Raw genomic sequence first — 25,527 nt, 5'->3', positions numbered from 1 at the left:
AGAAAAAATAAAGTGCGTGAATGTACAATGTAAAACAACAGCAAAACAGTGTCAAAGTATATAAAATCACAATCTACTTTACATTTTCCATTCAAACACACAAGCTGAAAACACGTTGGAATGTAACACATGATTAAACAACATCAAACATGTCACGGTTAATGTGGATTAAAAAGATTTTTCCAAGTGGAAGTCTATAATAGCGAAGTTAGTGTTTGTGTCAGAGAGCGTTTGTTTTAAGTCTGGATGACCCATTAACGTAACCATGTTCTTCTACATTTTCTTTTTTAACCCTAAAGCAGATTGCAAATTTGCAGATGTTTTCAGCCTTTTCCAACTGGAATCTCCAAATTATCTCACTGTATTAGCCACGTATGATTTCCTTGTACATGCTGTACTGTACATTTACATCAAATTCATCCACAATGTGTATCATTCTTTTCTCTTGCAGTATACCTCACTCTTTACCAAATGCCAACAATACTGTTTCGACTGTAATTTTGTTATATTGTACCGTGTCATTGTCTTTGTTTCTGTCTGTTTAGACTCCATCCACTGCACTATATGCTCACCGAACACAATTACCACCAACCTGTGTGGCAATACATAACCTCGTACTTGTGCTCTTCAAATGTACATTCAAAAGTATTAAGAAACATTGTTTCTTGATGCTCATACACGCTTGCTACATTTTATCTAAAAGCAATTTTTTTTTTTTTTTCGCATTTAAAATTTCCATACACATCATACCATTATTTAACACCAGGCACTTTACTAATAAGAACACATTTGAATCACAGAATAGAAAACACTAACATACTAATTCCTCAAAAAGGCTAAGAAATTAAAAATTGATTTAAAAAAAGAAGAAATAAATAAAAATGATAGCAGATTTCTAAAAATGTTTAGAAAGTTACCAAGTTCTGCGACACTAACAAGCTCACTGGTTTGAACTGCCTGGTGTTCAATGCTGGTATAATGAATATTTGCAGAGGATGGGTTGTTGTTTTCATAGTCAGCTTTTAAGATTAAAATATCCTCATTAAACACGTATGCATTGAATCTTTGCACAAAAATGGCAAAGTAACACAAATAGACATATAAAACCTTTTTTTTCACCTTGAGCGAAGCATCATTACTCAAGTCTTGGCAGTGATAAAGCACCAGTACCAGTCACACAAGAAGGCTTGTTGCCCATTTCTCTCCTGCTCATCCATCTGGTCCACTCTTTCTCCAGTTGTCTCTGACGGCATCTCTGTTACAACACTTATTCAACACAATAAACTGTCATAACTTAAAGTTTAACATTAAAGAGTGAAGAAGATGTGATTTGAGGGCATTGTCTTGAATAACTCAAATTTGGCAATTCGCACACTGAGCACGTCACATCTATTCTTAATACTCAGGGCTCAGTACGCTTAGTCTTCATGAAAGCTGCCCAAGTGAACATTAAGACTGTTAGATTGTTTATGCATAAATCATATAAACTCATTGGCAATGTCTATGTTTTACACCACAGAGTCTCTGATCTCAGAGCCCAGTCGTACCCGGGGGCGAGGGCTAATGTCACTGACCTCCACATGACTTTCTTTGAACCCATTCTGTGGCGTTTGGGCGAGTGTCTGTGCTTCCTTGGAGTTGAGCTGCGTGCTCGTCTCTGATGGAGCGATTATGTAACCGCAGTTTTCCTCCAAAGTCTGGTAGCTTTTGTGGTCGGATGGGGAGGTTGGAAGCACACCAGCATTGAGGGGCACACTCTCCCCAGGCCTGACTGTGCTCTTTTGGGATCCTCCAGTTTGTTCTCCCCCTCTAAGTACCTCCTTCATCCGGCCCCTGTGTCTATAGGCTACCGACAGCCCGAACGAAAGCACACACACAGCTAACAAAACACACACTACTGCCAGCTCTGTGCCATACGTCTTTATGCGAGGTTGAGCAGAGCGTGCCGATTCACCGGACAGGATGTCCGACGCTATGCTTTGGATTATAAGAGGTGTATCTATCTGCCCAGTATTGGTTGTGGTCTCGGATAAAGGCTCTGCCTTTACACAGTAATTGGCCAAAAGTTGCCAGAAGCCACGTTCTCCTGACCAACAAGAGAAGACCTCATCTCCGCCTGGTCGGCCGCTGACTACCAATCCACCATCTGGGCTGGGGAACAGGAAGTGACTTACATCTGGCTTGTATAACCATTTTCTGTGGGCATGATTGGAGCGAAGATTGCAGGGGAGCAGGCGAAGGGTGTTAGCTGGGACGATGATGATCTCACAATTAGATGCTTGGGAATTTGGGAAAGAACGTGGTAACACTAGAAAGAGAGAAGAAACGTATACTATAACATATTCAGACGGATGATAAGATGCTTGTATATGTAAGGATTTGCAGGTTTACCTGAGCTTTCAGAGTCCACACTGAACATTGTGCCGTTACATTTTGTTGAAGTGTCAGCCTTCTCAATATCTTGCTGCCATTGTCTGAAACACACATAGGATGGTAAAAGATTGGTATTGGTACTGAAAATTATTCATTCAATAGATCATTTGAAACAGGGAAGACTTACTTTTGTGGTGTGATTCGTGTGACGTCAGTACAGTGTGTTCCTGTCCAAGCACAGTATGGGTCTCTGGCCAAAACACACTCGCCACAGTTGTTATGGTAACTGCAGTTTGCTACAGGCAACTGCACAATACCAGAGTGTGACGACATCAATAACAAACCCTGTTTGTTGAGAGAGAGATGATTGAGAGTAAGAGAGTGAAATACAATCTTTGTAGAGAACAAGTGAAAGTAAATGTGTAATTCAAATACACTACTGTGCAAAAGTTTGGGGCGAGTAATAAGTACCATTTTTTTCTGAACGAGGATACATTAAACTGATCAAAAGTGACAGTATTGATATTCATAATGTTATAAAATTGTAAAGAAAAAAATAAGCATTATGATAATACTAAGAAATGTTTCTTGAGCAGCAAATCAGCATATTAGAATGATTTAGGATATATGAAGGATCATGTGAAACTGAAGAGTGGAGTAAAAGCTGCTGAAAATTCAGCTTTGCCATCACAGAAATAAAATTACATTTTGTACTGTTTTTTTTTTAACAAATTAAATATAGCTTTGGCAAGTATAAGACAATAGTACATGACTTATACATAAAAAAAATCTTACTGACCCCTAACTTTTGAATGGTAGTGTATAACATGAATGCAACTTTTCATAAGTACAAATAAACAGTAACACGTTTTGTTCACATTAGTTAATGCATTAGTTATCAAGAACCTACAAGTAACAATCATTTTACAGCATTTATTAAAATAGCTTCGTTAAATAGACCACATATTGTTGTTAATTATTCATGCTAATGAATATTAAATGTAGTATATGCAGAAATTAACATTAATTAACATTATACTACAGGGCCGTTGAATGCTTGAATCTGATTGGTTGACGAACGTTCTAAGGTGTGCATTATTTTCAGGGAAATGCACGGCTAAAGTAGTTCCAGGCAGGTCTTGACCGCATTACAGTTCCATATCACTTCGCGTAGTTAACGGTAATAACGGAAAATAGGATACAATTCATAACAAGAAAAAACATTTAGCCGCATGCGCTTGATCTGGAATTTTCAATGTCTAGCTTCACAATCAATGGAAACATGCAGTTTAATTTGAATAAATAAAGTATATAGTCCTATCTATAATCAATAGAAAATTAAACTGAATATAGGCTAAATAAATGGATAGTCCTGCTGCACGGATTATTATTGCAGATAATATAACAAATAAATAATTATTGATAGGCCTACTTGTTAAAAGGGCTTTGTGTTTCATTTATTTGGCTTGTCTGTCATCTGTCAATAATAGAAAAAAAAAGAATGAATTCGAATTAATTAAAAGGAATTGAATTAATAAATAAATAATTATATTGACGCACATGCTTTTCTGTCTCATTATTGCAACATCTCTCTCTCTAATAACTGCATTAATAACTGGGGACACACTTTAAGGCCGGTTATGAATGTAATTTGATATGTATGACTGATCATGCCCAAACACGTGTTCAGCGCGTTCAATCTGTGTTCAAAGTCGGTGTTTAAAATCTGCTGCAGTCGATGAATACAGTCAGAGAATGTGTCAGCTAGTCGTGTGTCCCCAGCATTAGTCTGCTATCAGTGGCTCAAACCTCCGTTACTAACTCTAAAATGACGTTTTGGAATTAGCAACGGAGGCATGGGATTAGATGCGTAAGAAATTAGTCCTACATACAAGAGCGTTTTAATGACAAAAACTTTACAAACGTCTTGAAATACATAATCTGAACAATGTTTCGAGGTGTGGTAACTGTAGTATAAGCGGAATAATTGACTTCAGGCTGTTGAATTATTAGAAAAATAATGCACACCCGAGGTGAACGGCCACTCCGCTTCGCGTCGTGACCGCATTACCACCTCGGGTGTGCATTATTTTTCTAATAATTCAACGGCCTGTCGTCAATTATTCCTTACTTAACCTAGGTTAATAAATGCTGTAAAAGTATTTTTTATTATTAGTTCATAGTATTTAATACATTAGTTAATAGTAACAGATTGAACCTCTTTGTAAAGTGTTACTACATAAACACAGACACACACACACACACACACACACACACACACACACACACACACACACACACACACACACACACACACACACACACACACACACACACACACACACACACACACACACACACACACACACACCTTAGCTGAATCCAGCTCAATGTTTTGTACAGGCTGTTTTTCTGGGAACAGTTGGATCTCCTCAATGATGTGCATCGTACCAGCAACATTCACAGCCTTTTGCAAACGTCCATCATCTGTCAAATCACAGAGCACAACATCAACAGCTAATTAGAAAAGAAATTGAAATCAGAGAAAATAAGACACTCAAAAAACACAACATACCTGTGCCGATGAACATCACATCGTAAGCTCTGTGGAGGCCTTGCACGTGGTGTACAGCGATTTGTGTGTAGTGCACGGAGTGTGTGAAGAGCACAGGCTGACTTTTGACAGGTCTGTCCATCAGGAAGTGGTCTTTCACAAAGTTTAGTACCTTGTCTGGCATATCTAGGGACGAGTCTATTCCCAGCTGCCTTGAAGCATTAGTAATACACTGTAGAAAAGAAAAGAAAAAAAAAAGCTTCACAAAAAGCTTCACAGAAACTCAAAGATCCTCCACTTATACAGAACTGGTAAAGTGTATATGTGGGAGTGTGTGTCATCTTACCATTCCAGGTCGTGGTTCAGGTACAGAGAGAGTGTGTGTGTACCACTGCTGTGTCTCTCTGTTCACCTCTTTATAACGGCCAGTAAACGCTTGTTCTACCTGATCCATGCTGAACACACACACTGCTGAACTGCCTGCTAGACCTTTACTCCTACAAAACATATAGCAACAAATTAGAAAAAAAGTTTACATTTTAGAACGGACACATTAGAATTTGCAGTGTTAAATTAGAGCAAACAGTTTCTAGTATATTGTATTAGTATAGTATTACTAGTATTAGTACAGAAAAACATTATCTTCCTGTGCCCGTCTCTATTTTTCCGCTCACCATTGAGAAGTGAACACTGCATAGAGGAGTGTGTTTTTCTTGCGTTGGGCTGGAAGCACATATACATCCTGAATGATGTTGAAAGGAAAACCGTCATCGGGTAGCGAACACAAGAGTTGAGCTTTAAGAAATGTGGTCCATTTCTTCTGCAGAACTCTCTCTCCACCTTGATCCTCCTGGGGTTATACACACAAACACACACAAGCAGCTGATTAACACTTTCAACATATTTTCCTCACTTACAATATTTTATAATACTCTGAAGGACCACTAGGGGGCATCAGAACTCCAGCCCTGGTTTCAGAGCATCTTGGGGGGGGGGGGGGGGGGGGGGGATTGTTGCAGTACCAATGGTACAGTGACAGTTTCAGATAGTGACACCACAGTACGGAACGATTATCATATTCATATACTATAGTATTTATATAATTATCCAGGGTATTTCAAATAATAATATTGTAATGCCTTGGTACATGTCAAAAAACAAACAAACATGGTATTATCAATGTACTCCCATGGAAGTCAGGGAGGAAGGGAGCGTCAACGGGTGGGAAATTAACACATATGTGAACATTAATAGGGCAGAGTTCACAGCCTTCTGTGATTCACCTTGTTCATCTGCTTCTTAAATTAACATGAAACTAGGGTGACCAGACGCCCCGGTTTCAGAAGTGTCCCAACAATTTACTAAAAAATATGTAAATATGTGCCAGTTTCATCTGTTAGGCTCAATGACTTCTAATTAAATGACAAGTGTGCAGATTTTCAACCAGCTTTGTCAATCCCAATAGTATATGTAAATGAACAATGTGTATTCTTTCCCCATGTTATCTGCACCAAGATCTCCCGGTTTATTTGTCAGCTAAAGTCCACTGGATAATGCAAAACATGTCATCTGGCTGACTTTTGTTAAAACTTCAAATTGTACGTCCGCATTTTTGTATCCCTCATCTATGCACAATATAGTTTAGTAAAGGGACCACCACCAACACCCCTTTTCTCTGATTAAAAGAAAGGCTATCTACTGCATAAACCGTCTAGTTTTATTTAAAGCACATCTTGCCAGAGGTGAATTACCCCTTTAAGTCAATGTCTTTCTAGGTACCGTCCCTGCCATCATTTGTGCTTCTCAATAGGGTTCTCTCAAAATGGAGAATGGAGCAATGTTGACTGGCTATTTAGCTATTGGTTAACAATATCTAATAAGTGTACAAAAAAGTTCATACAAAGCCAGAACAAATAATTACACTTAAATTAAAGATTATGAAGACTTTATAATATAATGTGAACTAATGGATTTTGCATTATAACACCAGGAAACATGTAAAAGTAAACAAGTCAATTTTTTTTTTTTTTCATTTTGACCTTTAGTGCTAAACAAAAAATGAGATGAGGAATCTTTAGAAGATATGAATATACTTAGTGTATACTGATAGTGGATATATTGGGATTTCTGTATGCGTGTTCTTTTCTTTTCAGGTTTATGTTGACTTTATCAACACTGTGTGAACTGCTTAAACACTCCATCTTACCTTACACACACGTGCAATCCTGGACACTATGGTGTTATCAAAGAAGTCAAACTCCTTTCCCATCTCACTGAAGAAAAAATAGATCTGATCATCACTTCTCTCACTGTCTTGACCTGTAATATGAGCAGAACCTACAAACGCTGGGTCTGACGGACCACAGCGCGCGCGCACACACACACACACACACACACACACACACACACACACACACACACACACACACACACACACACACACACACACACACACACACACACACACACACACACACACACACACACACACACACACACACACACACACACACACACACACACACACACACACACACACACACACACACACACACACACACACACACACACACACACATTTACCATATTCCAGAAAACAAAACTGTACAACTGTTTATTTAACATCAGTATCAGTCAGTAATTTTCTGTTTCCAACATGCGTGAGAAAGCATGGTTCTGTAATCACTGATGCTGGCATTTATTTTTAGATATTAATCTCTGAGAAGGTCCCTTGTGAGGAAGTGTGTGTGTTTGTATATATTTACCCTGGAGCCAGTTGAGAGAGTTCTCCGTTTTGAGAGGGGTGCCAGTCCCTAGACTCCTATATATGGTGGGTTCATTTCCCTGGAAGTTACTGACAGTAGCAGTGTACAGTTCCCCATCTATAACAAAACATTCAAGTGCTCATTAACACTAAATCAACCTTTTCATCAAACTTAATGATGTTTATATATGAAGTTCAAACAAAAAGATTGCATTGTTTTTGATGAGTATACTCACCGACTGTAATAGCTGTAGATCTGGATTCTGGATTAAATGGACAGCGTCCACGGCCATCCTCCATAACGGGTTCCCCCTTTTCATCTCTTTCCAGAGAGAAACTTGAAATGTTCTACAAATTTCATGAAAAACACAAACACGTCATTCGTTAAATCAAATGACACCAGACACACTTGCACAAATGGGTCAATTACATAAAGCTCAGGTTTTTGTCCTATATATTATTTTATTCAAAAATACATTAGAAAAGCATTTTAAATACACAATGACTTAAATACACCTCATTTTAATTTCCATTTTCCATTTAAATATTTCTTTTTGGGGAAAAAGGTAAAAAATTACGGTGAAATAACTGTCCCAAAATATAATATGGTGCCCTGATCAACATCATGAAGAAACAAAGCTTCAGTAAAAGAATTAAATATATATATATATATATATATATGTATATATATATATATATATATATATATATATATATGTGTATATATGTGTGTGTGTGTGTGTGTGTGTGTGTGTGTGTGTGTGTGTGTGTGTGTGTGTGTGTGTGTGTGTGTGAAAAAACAACAATAATAATACAAATTAAATAAATGACACCATAGAGAAACTGTCTACAGACCTTCATGACCATCAGATATATATGAAAATCAGATTATTTTACTTTTAAAAATCACTTTTATATTAATACTGTTTACGTAATATCACATTTTTAGAGACATTAAATTTAAATCCTCAAGTTTTTCCAAACTGTATGAATCCGACATGCATATAGAGAGTACATTTCTAAGAACTTAATTTTTAAAATAGATTTAAAAAAAGAAGAAGAGATGTCTCACAATGTAAGCGCAGATGGGGCTGAAGGCATATGTTCCACACACATACAGGTGTGTGCTGTTCAAATGCAGTAAAATCTTGATGTAGTTGAAACAGTCAGTCTGAAACACATAAAGGCAGATTATCTTTTAGTTTGTTGTTTTAATATATTATGTCACATTTACATTAACAATAACCGCAACACACTTATACCTGGGGGTCCTTTCCCTTGAAGATACACTCCTTCCTCTTCTTTTCTGGAGTGCTCCATGTGAGCTGCAGAAGAGACAAAACAATGCTGAGTACCATCAAAATGCACTCCTACACACTACTACAAACATTCTCGCACACACTTACTGTTTTCTGTAGATACGTCACACTGATGTTGTCCAGGCTGAGAGAGAATATGTTCTCCCTGGCTCCCACGTAGATCTTGTTTTCATCTGGGCTCAGCAGAAGAGTTGAATAGTTATACACACCATCCACAGAGAACTCTCTCACTGATCGCCCTTCTGCATCTGAACACACCCAGAGGCAAAAATATTACTTCGCACATGTCATAAAAAGAACAAAAATCAATGTTATCCAAAAAAATCTTAATGTTTCGCACACACACACCCCACACACATATATATATATATATAATTTTTTTTTTTTTTTAAACAGTGTCTAAATAAAGTCTTACAGTACATTCAGAAAGCATCTTGCATTCCTCACATGGAATGCTCCTTCAAAACTACACAAACCTAGCAGACAAACCGACCCTTTAAAATTATGTTGGTTCGCATGTCCAGAAGGTTTTCCTGGCAAGGCACAGAGGTCACTAACGTCAGTGTTTACTGACATAAAACCTTTTACAAGCCATTTGGTCTAAGTACAACCATTACATTTGCATTTCCACCTCAAATGATTAATGAGTATAGCTGTTACAGTAGACCAGCCAGGGTTTGCAAATGGTTCTAATAGCTCTTGTAAATGTTTACAATCAAGGATTAAACCCTCATGTGTGTTTGGCTAAGATGAGTGAATGTGGAACATTTGGAACAGTCTCGTAATGGGTCTTTTGGGAATAAGAAACATCATGGCAGTTCAAGTAGCCCTAAAATTGAGCTAAATTATAGCAGATGAGTGGTAGTCTGAGGGAATCTGGGCCAGCAGAGCTTCTTCCACAGAATGCAGTGCTCATTACTGACATTGCTGCTTTTGTGAGCATAAAATGCCATTTTATGCAACATTTCCATTTCAAATGCTGTTCTTTTTAACTTTCTATTCTTCAAAGAAAAACGCATATCATGGCTTCCACAAAAAATATTAAGCAGCACAACTGTGACATTCTTTGCCATCACAGGAATCTTTGCCATTACACTTTAAAATAGAAAACAGTTATAATATTTATAAACAATTGTTATAATATTTCACAATATTATTGTTTGCTGTATTAATATCAATATTTTACTGTATTTCTGATCAAATAAATGCAGCCTTGGTAAGAGTTCCTAAACATTTTTCCATTTCAAAATGCCATACTTTTCCAGACTCAAATTTCCAAACCTCTCTGTTTATCATAAACCATATTTAACATTAATGGTTCATACAACATTATTTTGAGCTTTAAATTTGGTATATAGTACTGCAATCTGTAAATATGTTTATTTTCTCAGGGGTCAACATACAGAGCCCCTAAAATACAAAAAAATAAGACTTTTGCATGCCCTTGAGAAACTATTCACATGCGCACGGGAATTTTTTTGCGTGCCAACGCATTACAATTTCTAGTTTTATATATAATCTATTTCCTTTGAGCGTCACTGCCATCTTACTATAAAGAAAACGAGAGCATGGGTGCATATGAATTAATAGAGATCTATTTGCTCAAAATTTGGCTTTCCTTAGGGTAGTACCTCTAATATCAAGGCCTAATGTCCAATTTAATGCATCCTCTGTGGCAGCAGAGAAACCATGACGCTAAATGGGATGATGGCACAATACAGCTGTGTGCATTGTCCTATCTGCCAAGTTCAAGGGTCTATAAAAAAAGACTGGTATTGTAAAAAGTGTTCAAAAATTGGCTTTCGTTAGGGAAGTACATCATTTTTCAAAGCCTTAGGTCTGCTTTAACACGTACTCTGTGGCGGCCAAGAAACTACACGGCCAAATGGGCTGATGGCGCAATAGTGGCAGTCGTGTTTGACAATCACTAAAGAAGCACTAAACAGCTGCCATGAAAACACACTTCTTGTATGATACATTTATTTTCATTAAATTCTCAATTTTCTATTATAGAAAACTATAATTATAGAAAACAGGGGCAATAGTCTAGAAATGCAAATATTTTTCCATACACTGCTTTCTTTTTTCCATACCTTCCCAGGCCTGAAAATTACTCAAATCAAATGCCATACTTTTCCAAATTGCGTAGGAGCCCTGTATAATATTGTTGCCACTTAAAATGCTCAAGCTCTTTCAAGCAGGATGGATTCTGATTGGCTGTCATTGTTTTATCATTCATCAGCTGGAAAAAAAACTTCTGAAAGAGATTCCAACGATATCGTTTCTCTGTGCTGTTATCGTTATAGTTCTTCATCTGCTATTCTTTTAGGTTACAATTTATTCCGACGGCCCGCTTTAGACATTCTCTTGGGTATAAGTAGAGTTGCACTTACATGTCAACTAACTCGCAGTAGAGTATTAGGAGTTAGTTGACTGTTAGAAGTAGGGGTAGGGTTAGTAGAATAAGGGGTCCTAGTTAGCAGAATAAGTTTACATGTACTTGCACAGTTACTTATGTCAGCAGAATGTGTGTTGGGGAACCATCAAAATAAAGTGTTAGCAGATATTGAGCTGATAGTCTACTAATACTCTGATGAGAGTTAGTTGACATGTAGGTGTAACGTACTTTATTGTCAAAAATATGTCTAAAGGGGACAATCAAAATAAAGTGTTACCTTCTTTTATATTCAGATTTTTTTTTAGAACTAGCCTATATCTTTATCATTATAGTTTCATTCTTGGGTGTGAACGGGCCTTTACAGTAGTAAGTGAAGTGTAAATAGCTTTCTATAAGAAAGCACCTGCTGAATAACAAATTATTTCATGCACTTACTATATGAGAAACTGATGCGTGCTGTGACATCATCTTCATTAACCACGGTTGCTTGTAAAACTCCAGCCAAAAAAGTCCATATGGTCCAAAACAAGAGCCAGAAAGAGTTTGTGGTTTCCATGGATACTTTCCATTGGACTTTCCATTTGGTCGCCATGGTCAACTGCTTTGCAATTGAAGATTGTAATATTCCAGGTATCTTTGGTATTCAAATTAAATGTTTACACCCTGTCGTTGATTCTTTCAGGGATACTTAAGGTCACCGAGACCTTGCCATACTGCAATTATGCCCTCAAAGAGGTCAAAGGTGGAGGGATATCAGATCCTTGTGGGTAAACACACACTTATTTTAAACAACACATTCCTCCTAATAGAGACTATCCACGTTGCAAACTCCAATTAGACCGTCTGGAATCTGCAGAGGGAGAAACAGAAGCACATTTAAATCACACGATTAAACAGAAACCAACAGACTGAATGATGTGGCTTCCCTGGGAGGGAATAATAAGAATAATTTCATTTTTGCTACAACCATGAGTTATAGCCATTCACAGCTGATAAAACCACCTCACGCCTGAATTAAAGAACTCAAGACAACTCATAGATGTTTCTCAGTTCAAAGGAGGCTGATCTCAACATCCACAGCACATGTTTCAGTGTTTTTGTGGGAAAGAGGCTGAATCTAATGTCCTCCTCTGCATGACTTTATCCAAACAGAATTTGGAAATGCATCAACTCCTCCCTTTTGGCCTGATCAGCTTTTAAGGGTGGTATGTCCTGAAAACAGGAAGGCTGTGTAGTCTCTGTAGCCTCAAACACAACACACAAATAAAATTACAAAATTCCATACTGATCACGCTTAGGCTATGTTCTCAATTTCTATTTATTTTTAATATTTGTATTATTTATTTATTATTATTTTGGAGAAAATTAAAATCAACAGTCAATTCCGAATCTGGACTGCCAGTAAATAAACTGTCAGTAAGATCAGGTGACCATTTTGTCTTTAGCACTGCAAACCATAAAACGCAAACAGTTTAGACCATTAAACAGCCCATAGTTTGGCCATGTAAACATTTAACTACAGATGTATACATCAGCAATATAGCCTAAATCGTGCATAGATGTAACAAAGTTCCACCTAAATGTGTGTAGTACTGACATAAGTACAAGATGTACACAAACACCCATACAGCCTGCAGATGTCACATAACTGTCCTGTGCTGCTGCTAAGACTCAAGAGTCAGAATTGGAAGACAGGCACTTCTAAATGATTAAAGACAGAGATAAAAATAAATCAGACTGCGTATACTTTCATAAACTACTGCTACAGCAGACCGGTCATGTACACACACAAAAAACACAGCTCTATAAAAAAACCTCCCTTACTATGCGATCTTTTGCAAACTATTGACCCTCCATTAATGTTGAAATGATCTGACATGCATGATCTCAAAAGATGATGACTTGAAAGGGGGATTAATAATTTGACCTATCAACCTGAGGATTTTTGTACTCAAGATTATGATTGATTAAAAAGTGTGATGTAACTTTTTAACAGCAGAAAATATTATGCAATGTGAACAAGTGTAAACATACAATAAAGTCTTACATTCTTAGGACACTCTTAATGAAGCGTATCACTGTCGCCATAGACAATTGAACATTCTGCCAAACATTACATCTAGAGAAGAATGACACAGATACCGAGGTCAAACTTGTTATCTTTTACTTCAAAAAGATCTCTGATATATGCAATAAAATTTACAAATCTTTTACTACTTCCCTTTACATAGTGAGTCCTTAGGCAGGGCTTTTCCTCTGGCAAAGTGATAAACCAAATGGAGAGCTGGTTATTATTTGTTGACTCCCTACTGACTCAAAACAGGAGAACTCACACTATCTTTACCAAATAATATAAACATCAAAAGGTTCTTTGATAGGGCATACAAGGTATTCATTCTCTAGTCCTCATAGTCTTTGATGCAAAAGGCTGATGCTGTTCTAAAGAGAGCAGATTTTATGTAAACAATAAAGGTCTGCTTTCATGAGCTCTCTTCACTCATCTAACCACCCAGAGGAACTACAGTTTTAACCTGTTTTTTTATATATTTATTTTTAGCAACACTCAATCTTCAGTCTTAGACTGAAAATATTACCACGTATCTCACAGTTTAGATTACGGTACTTGTTTTTTATTCTGTAACTAAAATGGTCTTTTGTGGAAAAAAATGTCTTGATCACTCATTTCATTCAAATTGTTATCTTACATGTTAATCATTATCAAACTCCCTCATACTACACTCCAAAGTTACATGATCTGAAGCGTAAACAAAGTTAAAAGTCCACCCAACCCAATTAAGCAAGATGATATCAGTTTTCAGATCCCACTCATAATTAAAATGCTTAATAGCAATGTTAATGAATGCACTACTTGATTGAAGTATCTTTGACATTGAAACAAAGAAAATTCACATGTTATAGGATGGGTTCAGCAAACGTGGGACAAGTAAATTTCAGTATCAACTGCCCTTCAAATATCCAAGTAAACAAATGTAGGCTAATAGTCTTTTTTCGTTCTGTACATGCTTTCATTTGCCTGACATATTCATAGTGAACAGTAAGCTTCAGTATCAAACTGATTATTTATGACGGTCTGCTTTATCAGTTTAACTGAACAGTTATTTTAATTGTTTACAACTGGCTTATGGTCATGAATCATTGGACTATTGAGAACATACATTAGACTGTGTAACCTTTGTGATGGTGGTTGGTTTTACATGGTTTCAGGCTGGACAGTGCTGGTCATTTGTGGTCAACATGTCTGGCCCAAACTGTAGTTAACGGATTGCTGGACTACTGATGGGCAGCGATTTACAATCTTGATGAAGGTCTAGTAGGGTTGGTTTTTCCAACAGTGACACAGACCTAATTTGACAAAAATCTAAAATCTATAACTATAGTTTGTTATCAGAACATTGCTTTACTTTTTAATGCAGTGGTCATATTTGCTGTAAACTTAAAACCGCTGCCACAATTTTAATGATGATCTGCTCCACGTGATATGATAATGAAACAACAGTTATGAAAAGCAAAGCCTATACCATTGATATAAAATAGTAGCAATAGTATTGTAACAAATACGTTTTTTGATCAATTTAAAGAGGGTGGAAGCACATTAAAAATACAGCTTTTATCAGCACCCCCTTCACAACAATGACTACTTTTCCATAGTTCCGCTACATTTTAACGTTTATTCTCCCTCACAAGTACTTGTAAGCTCTCGAGCTTTACTTTGCGTGACTGCATGATAACACATGCGCACAATCCAGCACCACCTTGTTTATTTGAGCCCATTTCCCACCCACCCACCTACCTACATACCCACCCCCAACTAACTCACCCACCCTCTAATACCACTACAAATACTCGATATACAGCCTGAATCCTAATACACCACATCGCTTATGTTAAACGAAAATAAATTACTGACTGATAGTAAAAAGTGATGTTTTGCAACAGGTGATTTTACACACCCAGCATTCAACAGATAAACGTGGTCAGTCCTACATATTCATACGAACAATACTGAATCCTAGATCGCACCTCTTGGTCTACCCACTGCCCCCCTCTTTAACTTATTGTTTATATACGTAACTTACCACTAAAGCCAATAAATCTCTCTCCGAAGAGACTGCCAGTTGGTGTGATTTGGAAATGAGCCTTTAGATTTGTATTCCACCATGTTTCCTTCCTCTCGGTCCCGGTTAACTGTATAAAATTCAGCCGCTGATTTCTTTGCTCATGGATCTACCGCTGCGCTGACTGAGACACTCGACACTCCTCCTCCTCCTCAAACCATTGACTGGAGCCACACCTCTAACTAACACACACACACACACACACACACACACACACACACACACACATTAAACTAGAGGTGCTCTCCCTTTATCCGACGAACTCTGGTCTCAATTGTAACCAGTGGGAAACTAACAGTCAAAATTTCTCTCTGGTAAACAAGAACCAGAAAGTGCTTTTGTGTTTTATCAGGCAATTGTGGAGGACAAATAAATTACATGCTAATCCAAGAATAATTCTGTACTTTATTTAATGTAGGCTATTTTTTAGTTAGCCTAGTTACTTATACAAAATGGTTTTCCACCGGTCATAAATGTGACCAGTATATGTTTACATTACATGATAGAATGTATTATAATAAAAAAAAAAATAGGTCCTTATACCGTCTGTCCAAAATATGTATCTGTATTATTATGTTTAAAGGAATAGTTCTCTTAAAAATGACAATTCTGTCATCATTTACTACAGGGTGAGCAAATGATGACAGAATTTTCATTTTTAAGTAAACTATACCTTTAACACATCACTTTCCTTTTATGGAGCTTTGAGGCATAGCCTACATCAACTTTCAAGTTTCAGAGGAGCAAACAGGTCATGTGACTATTTAAAAGAGCCAAATAAAAATGTTCAAATCAAGACAAGTCAAAAATCTGTACTTTTATTTATAATTGGCCCAAAAATTTTTTTTTATATATATATATATATATATATATATATATATATATATATATATATATATATATATGAAAATATATCAGAAACATTTTATAACCTTAAAATTCAAAAGTAAATTTTGGTCACCATTGTTATCTTGAAAACAAGAACTTTTTAAATGTAATCATATTGAGATCCTTGTTTGTTTGTTTGTTTGTTAAAGTTAAACAAGTTTTTTTAAGTAAAAAATGTTTAATAGTTGAATAATAGTGCAGCCAACCACTGATATATTAGGTTTCTGGTTTTCTGGGACTCCCAAAGTTAGATAGTCCTTCAAATTGAGGAGAATAATTCATGCTTAAAGGAAATTACAGGGGATTAGAGGTAGATCAGCAGCAAGGGCCAGAGCTGAGCTCAGGCATCCATGAAATCTCTAGTAAAGTTACGACAGACTGGCATCAAATGCAGTTTAATGAGCAGTTGTGCTCTTAGACAGGAGTTAGTTATCAAAAGAATATTTTTCAGTCACGGGTACAGTCTTTTCCATCCTCTTTTTACTTACAATGACATTCTTTTGAACCGTTCACTCTATTGTGCACCCTGATAGAGATTCAAAGTTATAATGTTGCTTTGATCACTTGGTATTCATTCACCAACTGCACCCTGTTTGTGCAGAAATAACAGAATTCATGCCGTGGAGAACTTGTGTAAATATAAAAAAGTATTTCATCTATACCAGAAAGAAAGATTCTTTTACTTCTGCATCATGCTGTACTGTCTTCTTACTCGTACTGAAATAAGCTCAGCGTCTGTCCTTACCAGCATTTAGCTTGTCTCCTAGGTAACCTGTTCAGTCTACTCCACAATTGAACAAATGAGAAATGAGAGCCCTGAGTCATGTGCACACTCTTACAGTGGACCACACCAGCTTCGTCTACAATTTTAGGTTTGCTATTTAAAGGTAAACTGCAGGTCTTATTCAACATTTTTCTTATGCTTTTGTTACCTGAACCTGTTGAGTCTTCTATCACAGTTGTGTGCACCTAAATTAATAAATGTCATGTGGTTTTGGAGTTAGGCTACACTGCTGCAGTAGGGAGTACTGTGTAATTTCACATAAATCTCCCAACACATTCGTTTCTTTGGAAGAGATACAAATGCACAGCTAGATGGATGACTTATGACAATCTATCAAATGTGGTTTGGTGTGTGAAACAATGATAGAGCTGAGAGACCAAATGCATTCAGCAGATAGAGCAAACAACCAAAATAGTCTAGACGTGACAGTGCAACTCAAGCACTCTATTGGAGTACCAAAGATATTAGAGAGAGACCGAGTGGCTTTTTCGTAAATATATCTGGTAGTGGTACCCCTAATGGACTGGCTGCTGAGCTAAACCTAAATCCTCCCTGCCTCATTCTTTTTTTCTCTCTTTCTCTTGCATATACACCGAGTCACATGCGTTTGACTCAGCAAGCTGTCACATTCTCTTCTTCAAATTCAAATGAAACCACAACATCCAAGAGTCACTAAACTGTTAATACTTCTAGGACTCAAGCCAGTTCTAAATCTTGCTGCTGGGCAGTTCTGCCCCTCAGTGCATGGCGTGAACAGTCTGATGAGTTGTGGCAAGGAAGAGGGATATCTTGTGTAAACAGAGGGATTGCATTCCCAGGCTCGGAGACGTGGTGATTAAGAACTAATGTTAGTCAGAGTGACCAGCAGTCCATTTGACAAAATAAATTATGCCTCCAACCAGTTTACAGGACCAGCCACAATACGTCTTAGACTTTACCTTAAGTCTTAAAGGGATAGTTCATCAAAAAATGAAACTTTTGTTTGCAATTCTTTCTTCTGTGGAACAAAAAAGAAGATGCTTTGGGCAAAAAAAATGTATCAATAAGGTTCAATAGTTAGTGGGGTTCAGTGTTGTTTTGGACCGCACTGACTATTATTTTAAGGACAAAAACAGCATAGCAACATTCTTTAAAATATATTATTTTGTGTTCCACTGAATAAAGTCAAGTCGCCTTAATTTATATAGCCCTTTATTGTTTCAAAGCAGCTTCACACAATAAACAGGAACATTAAAATCAATGATGAAATTATGAAATAAATTGAAATTCTGCAGCAAAGCAGCTCTAAAAACTACAATAGTGTCATGTTTCAGCTCAGGCAGTTCATTGTTGATTCAGTTCACTTCAATCACTGTGTAAAATTAATCAATTATGAAATGTGTTCAATTCAGCTATAAGTAGTAGAAGGCAACAGTGTCGTTATTCAGCTCAATCAGTTCAATACCTGTACTGATGTTGCAAAATTCATCAGTTATGAAACTAATTTCGATTCAGCTATAAAGCTGTGGAGTTAAATAAATAATATTACTGACTATTTAATGTATTTAAACCCAGCTATGCAAGTTAAGGGGTGACAATAGCAAGGAACCCAAACTCCATAAACAAAGTCATACAGGTTTGGATTACATGAGGGTGAGAAAATAATGACAGAACTTTTATTTTTGAGTGAAGGATTATCCTTTAAATTCTAATTTGAATGATAAAATTAGGATGAAATGAATATGTGACTTTTATACGTAGCAATAATGGAAAGGTAGTGGAATCTAACACAGTTTCATAGCAGTTTGGTTCTATAAGTGAAGTTTTTATCAAAATGAAACTTGACACTAATGTCAGATACAGGCCTTCATGGAGTCTATGTGGGTCAGCTGTATTCTTTAAAACAAAAGAAAAACAGTCTAATGATGACCTGACCATGCAGCAAACTCTCTGAAATAATGAGCTGTCATAACTCAGTTTGTTTGTCTGTGAACTGTACACATAAAAATAAATTGTTATTTCAGAGTAAAAATGCTGATAATGTTGTCATTACTATACAAAACCAAAGTATGGGCTTATTTTCTGCTCAGAGGACACTCTTTAGATCATTCAGGCTTGTTTGCAAGATATATTTGAATGAAAATTGAATGAGAATGGATAGTGCTCTAGGGACCGTTACCTCATCTCTCAGAGCAACAAAACAGGAATCAAGTGAGAGAAACGGTGAAAGAAAAAAGGGATGGGGGGTGGGAGACTGAGAGAAGGAGAGAAAGACAGAAACTGAGAGCAGGATGTTTAAAGTCAATGCCCTGACCTTTTTCTTTAGCTGCTCAACAAACTGATTCACTTTCTCTGTCAGTAACAGGTTGGTTTCAAACAAGTACAAACTGTATAACTGAACATCTTGACAGAAAAAAAAAAAAAAAAATTTCCGGATCTCTGAAATGAAAGTAGCACTGACCCTAATAAAAGATCAGTCAGGACATAAAGTGCTGTTTTAGACCTCACTTCTCATCATTAGTTCCACTCAGTATGCCCAGGCTTGATACTAATGAGAGTCTTGTCCTAAAACACTAGGCCAGCTCTGCATGATGGGAACTGGGCTAAAACAGACCTGTCAACCTAGCGCTGAATGCCACTCCATTCACATTGTCCACAGGGGGTGGTGTGTCACTGAATGTGGGAGAGTGCATGTGCTTCATGTGTTGTGTGTGTGGATGTTCTTTTTATGATTCACACAGCACTGAATTACGGCCAGAAACTCTCAAGCTAATCTCTCCCACTGGATCTATACACACCCTGCTGTGGGTGTGGATACACACCCAGAGAAGGAGAAAGGATTCTTTCACACATTCAGATGTCAGGAGCTGAAGTAATGTTCTGGCTTATAGTACAGTAACCACCTGTTAGTGTATGTGCTTGTGTGTATAAGCAAGCTGTATGTTATAATTCCTGCATTCAGGACACATTTTGAGTCACAATGATTACTCCTTCCACGTGCATCCCGATGGGATGCGAACACTTGAAGCCTAATACAATTTCTGTAGGGTCAAATCACACGCTCAGTTTTCCAGCTTGGAGGTCCCAATGGTCACAGATGTTGAGGGGACATGATGCAATGCAAAGAAACAGATCTCTATCTCAGTCCAGATCAGCACTAACCCTGAGCAATAACTTCATGGGATTCCAGCAGGAAAAAAAATCCATCAAATTATAACATCTTAATTTTTATCACAAATTATAACATGAACTTTTATGAAACACTGTAAATAAACTTGAATCAAATATCAATATTCAATATATCAGAAGCTATTTTTATGTGGCTTTACAATTGTTTGACACAACAAATGGTTTACAGAAAGAAAAAAAAACTTGTATGAAACCTTTAGGCTACCTCACTTATTCTCATTATGAACCTCTCCACAAGCAACTGATCCACAATCATTAATGCACTTTTTATTCTTCCACTAAACCCTTGCTTTGCACTGTTTTACTGTCACACTTAATAACACCTCTGTACAAGCATGTAATTTAACCAATATTTGCCAACTTTGGAACCCTGAGTTACAGCACTTTACACTCATATTGCTTTTTTTTACACACTCAAACACGTCACATGGGTCCTTTACCACCAGTGCAAATGGGAATAAGAAGGAGGCCATGACTGATAAAAGACAATATGCAAATTGGCCAGGATGCCTACACAATTGGACCCCCACAGACCAAACACCCTTCTTTCAACAGCAATCATCGTGTTCCCCAGGAGGTCTCCCATCCAGGAACTGGCCAGGATCAAACCTGCTTAGCTTGAATGGGAAACAAGGGGAGAGTTGTAGAGTGATAGCTGCTAGATTTTAAAAGGTTTTATTAGCTTTATTTATTTATTTATTTGTTACATTAAATACACCAATGTATGGTAATTTAAAATAAACTGCTCGCATTTTATGAAGTAATTCACAATATATAACGACAGGGCGACCTCTTCTGTTTGTGCGAGAAAATACACATGCTGCTCTAGCGATGCATAATAAGGGTAGTGAAGCGTCCTCTAACGTCCATTTCATGTAACGTTATAAGTCTCCTAATTTATATAAATTACCCAAAACAAAAATGCAAATTGAACACAGATACAGAATAAACGTAGGCCTACTGCTTTATGATTTAAATCTATAAATTACGTGCTTTGAAAAGCATGTAATTTGGTCATATTTCTCCATTTCTGTACATTTCTTTTACAAATAGCATTGTCTGTGTTGCCAATGTTTGCATTAAATCCAAAAGGTATGGGCACATATTTGTGTGCCCATGAGCTCCATCATTTACTTGTGACAGCGAGGAGGAGCCCGGGCTGTTTATTCGTTCACGTCACTCTTTCTCTCATTCCCTTCTTCCTTCCTTCCTTCCTGCCGAACACAAGAGAACCAGACCAGCAACAATTCAAACTAGAAAGCGACATTCAAATCTTCCAAAGTGTTTTCAACGTATACACCCGATTTTTGGAGCGTGGTAAGTTCGACAACGGTCCGTTCATTATTGCCATAGAAACAGAAAACGAAACTGATCGAATAGCCCCCGAAAAAAAGCTGTCCCACTGTCTATCTATCCCAGCGAAACTCACCGATTTCTGTATAACTGGCCTCAAAATATAATGTGCACTCTGAACTGGATGCTGATATTTACATTTCCGCTTTTCATCTGGCATCTACATTTCGTATTTCCGAGGGAGCGATTCCGTATTTAGGTCATTTTATAGAGCCAAAATGTCGCGGTTTCTTTTTACTTCCACATTCTCTCATGGCACAAACAGATGGCGTCGGGAGGGGAATGGAGGGAGTGAAAAAGAGCCGCATAAACGAATAGAGCAGGCCACACTCGCCTTCGGTTAGCCTAGCTCACTGTTTGACCGGAGCAAAACTTAAGACGGGCCCATCCCCGTGCAGACTGGATTCAAGTTTCCCTCTCTGAAGTTTCTTTTCACAACTCTTTACATTTGGACTGAATGTAGCTGGTGATGCTGAAGAATGTGGGGAAGTTTTAAGATGCAGCTAAGTTAGCTGGCTAGTGAATTTGCTTGGGATTTGTCGTGGTGTGGTTCATGGGTATTCGTTTCCATATTTATTTTAAAGATAGTGAGTGAATATATTAAACACCGATGATCACTGCGACTGTTTTCCAACATCTCTGAGCGCAAGTCAGGTGGATAATTGTCACGCATCTTCATATCAGATGCTCTGCGTGCTTAAAGAAAAGTAACGTTAGCTGTTTAGCTACTTTTACCATTTGGATGACAGTTTGCATCTCATGTGTTCAGACTGACCTTGCATGAAGCATGATGTTTAAATCTGACTTTTGAAGACGATGCTGTCCAAAAATTCATTTATAGGACTATGAAGTGTATGCTTTTGTTAAGTGACAGACCAATATGAAGATTTTGAAGATAAATTACTATATTACCCTACTTAAGATCTGTTCACACCAAGAATGATATTTATCACATGCAATTGATATATCGCTTTAAATGCTCAAGCTTTTTATTCTTTCCAATAATATCATTCATTTGTGTCCTTAAAGGCTGTTCACACAAAGAACAATAACTATAAAGTTGTATTAATCATTCTGAAGGCCTATTCACAACAAGCATGACAACTAATGTTTAACTAAAGTTTTAAAAATCATTCTAAATCTAAAAGAATAGCAGAGCCCACACTATATACGATAACTATAACGATAATGGCACAAAGGAACGGTATCGTTGGAATCACTTACAAAATAATTTTTTTTCTAGATGACGACTGATAAAAACATTGACATCCAATCAGAATTCACCCGACTTTAAAGAGTTTGTGAATTTACAGTGGAAGACGAGGTGAATGCTTTGCGTGCTTATAATAAACAGTTACTTATCGCTAATGTAGTTATAGCTATTCCCTTTCAATATTGGTCTCTCAACGTTGTGTCATCTGTGATGTTTTGGGAAACAAGCTCCCGCCCCCTTCCATCTCATTTGTAGTGCCCGGTGAGGAAAGGCTGCAGTAGACATTGCGTCATCTGATACAGTGGACTGGTCTGCCAGTCCCATAGATGACTCCGCTACCCACCGAGGCAACACTGGATATGTGGATGAGGAGCTCTTCCGCGTGCTGTCTAAAGCAGTGGAGGAACTCAACCTGGAGTGGTCCCCCATGTGGAACCAGAACGCAGCAGGTTGGACGAGTAGATCCTCCTGCCTGGCTACTGACCTCACCCTGCGGGCAACTAACGTGACGGCCCAATTCATCGGCCACACGATGGGGAGTTTGGTTGTGTTGGACTGCCATTAAACATTTCACACCAAAGCGTGCCGAAGCCCCTCTTCCTTTTTCGCCCTCGCTTGTTTTCTGTGCAGCGCTCCTCATCCCGACAGCTACCGGTGCGTCCTAAGGACTCGTAGCCCAAATGTCATCCCTTCACGAAGTGTCAAGGTCCACACCTTCCTGGGAAAGCTGTCCCAGTTACTCAGTCTTGAGGAGACTACTGCTTGAGATCCACCATTTCCTTCCCACTGTCGCTGTAGCTTGATGCATCACTTAGTGTTATTCTATATCAGTAATGAGTTATTTTAAGTGCTGAGATTCGCCGCGTCTATCTCTTGTATTATTCGCATTCTTGGCCGTGTAAGTGCTTGTGAGATATTGTGATTAGGGCTTGAGCACCCTTCACATAACACTGTGTGATTGGAGCACGTTCCCCATAGCGTCACAGATGACGCAACGTTGAGATAACTGATGTAACCTCAGTTCCCTGAAATGAGGGAACAAGACTTTGCGTTCATGCAGTGTTAGCCTACTATTATGTTCAGGGTTTTTCGTGAGTGGCTTATTCAGTTGAAAGATTCTGAGTAAATGTTGTTCAGCGCTGCATTATATAGGAGGTGTTCCCACCTCTAATTCATGTGCTTGAATGCCACTAGCTTGCGTAAGATTTACGCAAAACTTTTGCAAAATCTGTCTTGCGCACCATTTACGTCAGGTGACCTGTAAATGCGCAAAAACTCCTATCATTGCAGTTTTGCGAAATATTCCTTTTTTTTTATTGCCTGAAAAACCACCACATTCGAGTGTAAAAACTTTTTCCTTTGGGCGTATTTTCAATTCCCAATTTCAATTTGCGCAATTTTAAGGGTAATGGAAACACGGCTATTGTGCTACTATAGCGTTTTTCCAATTAGGCTTCAGTATTTCTAGGAGAAAGGTGTTTCCGAATAGCATCACAGATGGCGCAACCGGAGACATTATATTTTTTAATTATATTTATCTTTATAGTTCTTGTTCTTTGTGTGACAGGCCTTAATTCTACGATAATAGGGGAGTCCAAATCACAGCTATGACGATAACAACACAGAAGAACGATATCATTGGAATCACGTTAAGACTCGTTTTTTATATCAGATGAACGAAAAAAAACATTGACATCCAAAAAGAACCCACCCGACTTTAAAGAGCTTGAGCTTTTAAAGCAGCAGATGACATAACTGCGGCGCACGGGTGTAATAAACAGAACGTTACTGTCCGTTGATGTCGATATAGTTATTGTTATCTTTATAGTTATCATTGTTGTGGTGAACAGGTTATTGTTATAGACCTTATGCGCCAGAGAAACGAGGGCGCCGCCATCTTTAGAATATTATCTTTGAACTTCCGTTTTTTGCGGTCGCTCTGTATATTTCTATGGCGCTGCTGTCCAGGAGAAATTAGCTTTTGAAGTGGATTTACTTAATGTAAAGTTAACGAAAGTTATCATGAGGACTGTGATGTTTAAAGCAGATGACTTAACAAATGTCAGTCGACCGGGAAGATTTTAAAACGAGCCGTTCATTAATAAACACGCAAAATCGCTGTGAAAATACAGACCGGAAGTCAAAAGACAACGAGCGCAGCGCTGAAAAGGGGCGGGGCTACATAAGGTCTATAGAGCTGGTAAGTCCCGCCCCTTCCGCTAATCCCCACTGGACCTCTAGGTTGAAAAATCGTCAATGCAAGTGAATGGGAGAAAATAATTATTTTCTGGTCCCGTTTGAATTTTGCCATGAATGTGAACATATGTTGTCTGTGAATTTTTTATATAACTTTTCGTGTAAAGAATGCTACAATTTAGCGGGTAGAAGTTTGATACGGTTAGACTTTGTGTGAGAGCACTTTGTGGACTACAACTCTTCGCTGCTTTTGACGCGTTTGAAACGTCACCACCACTCGCACACGTACATGTAGCTCACGGATCCCGCTAAACATGGCTGTGTCTTTGGTGCACTTCACCGCCTTATTTCAGGGAGAGGACAAAATCGTTGTGGTTGGCG

At 37.8% G+C, this 25,527-nt stretch overlaps 2 protein-coding genes across 2 annotated transcripts in view; one reads left to right on the top strand and one right to left on the bottom strand.

The window, feature by feature from the left end:
• Positions 1 to 20: 20 nt before the first annotated feature.
• On the bottom strand, positions 21 to 15,816 carry sema4bb (sema domain, immunoglobulin domain (Ig), transmembrane domain (TM) and short cytoplasmic domain, (semaphorin) 4Bb). The gene is made up of 15 exons (XM_079867489.1): positions 15,506 to 15,816; positions 11,844 to 12,258; positions 9,098 to 9,258; positions 8,954 to 9,016; positions 8,764 to 8,862; positions 7,928 to 8,039; positions 7,693 to 7,809; positions 7,134 to 7,279; positions 5,602 to 5,777; positions 5,274 to 5,424; positions 4,949 to 5,159; positions 4,745 to 4,860; positions 2,561 to 2,718; positions 2,392 to 2,474; positions 21 to 2,308 (listed from the first exon to the last, which is right to left on the bottom strand). The coding sequence occupies exons 2-15, from the start codon at positions 11,998 to 12,000 to the stop codon at positions 1,509 to 1,511; spliced, it is 2,550 nt and encodes an 849-aa protein (XP_079723615.1). The 5' UTR covers positions 12,001 to 12,258; positions 15,506 to 15,816; the 3' UTR covers positions 21 to 1,508.
• Positions 15,817 to 21,577: 5,761 nt separating this feature from the next.
• The window catches only part of znf710b (zinc finger protein 710b), a 14,415-nt gene continuing 10,465 nt past the window's right edge, over positions 21,578 to 25,527 (top strand). The window contains exon 1 of the mRNA XM_079867482.1: positions 21,578 to 21,701. The gene's annotated coding sequence lies outside the window, so the exon portion shown is untranslated. The remainder of the gene's footprint in view (positions 21,702 to 25,527) is intronic.

Source organism: Squalius cephalus, assembly GCF_949319135.1.
Source record: "Squalius cephalus genome assembly, chromosome: 3".
NCBI classification, from domain to species: Eukaryota; Metazoa; Chordata; class Actinopteri; order Cypriniformes; family Leuciscidae; genus Squalius; species Squalius cephalus.
This window is presented reverse-complemented; position numbering and strand designations above follow the sequence as displayed.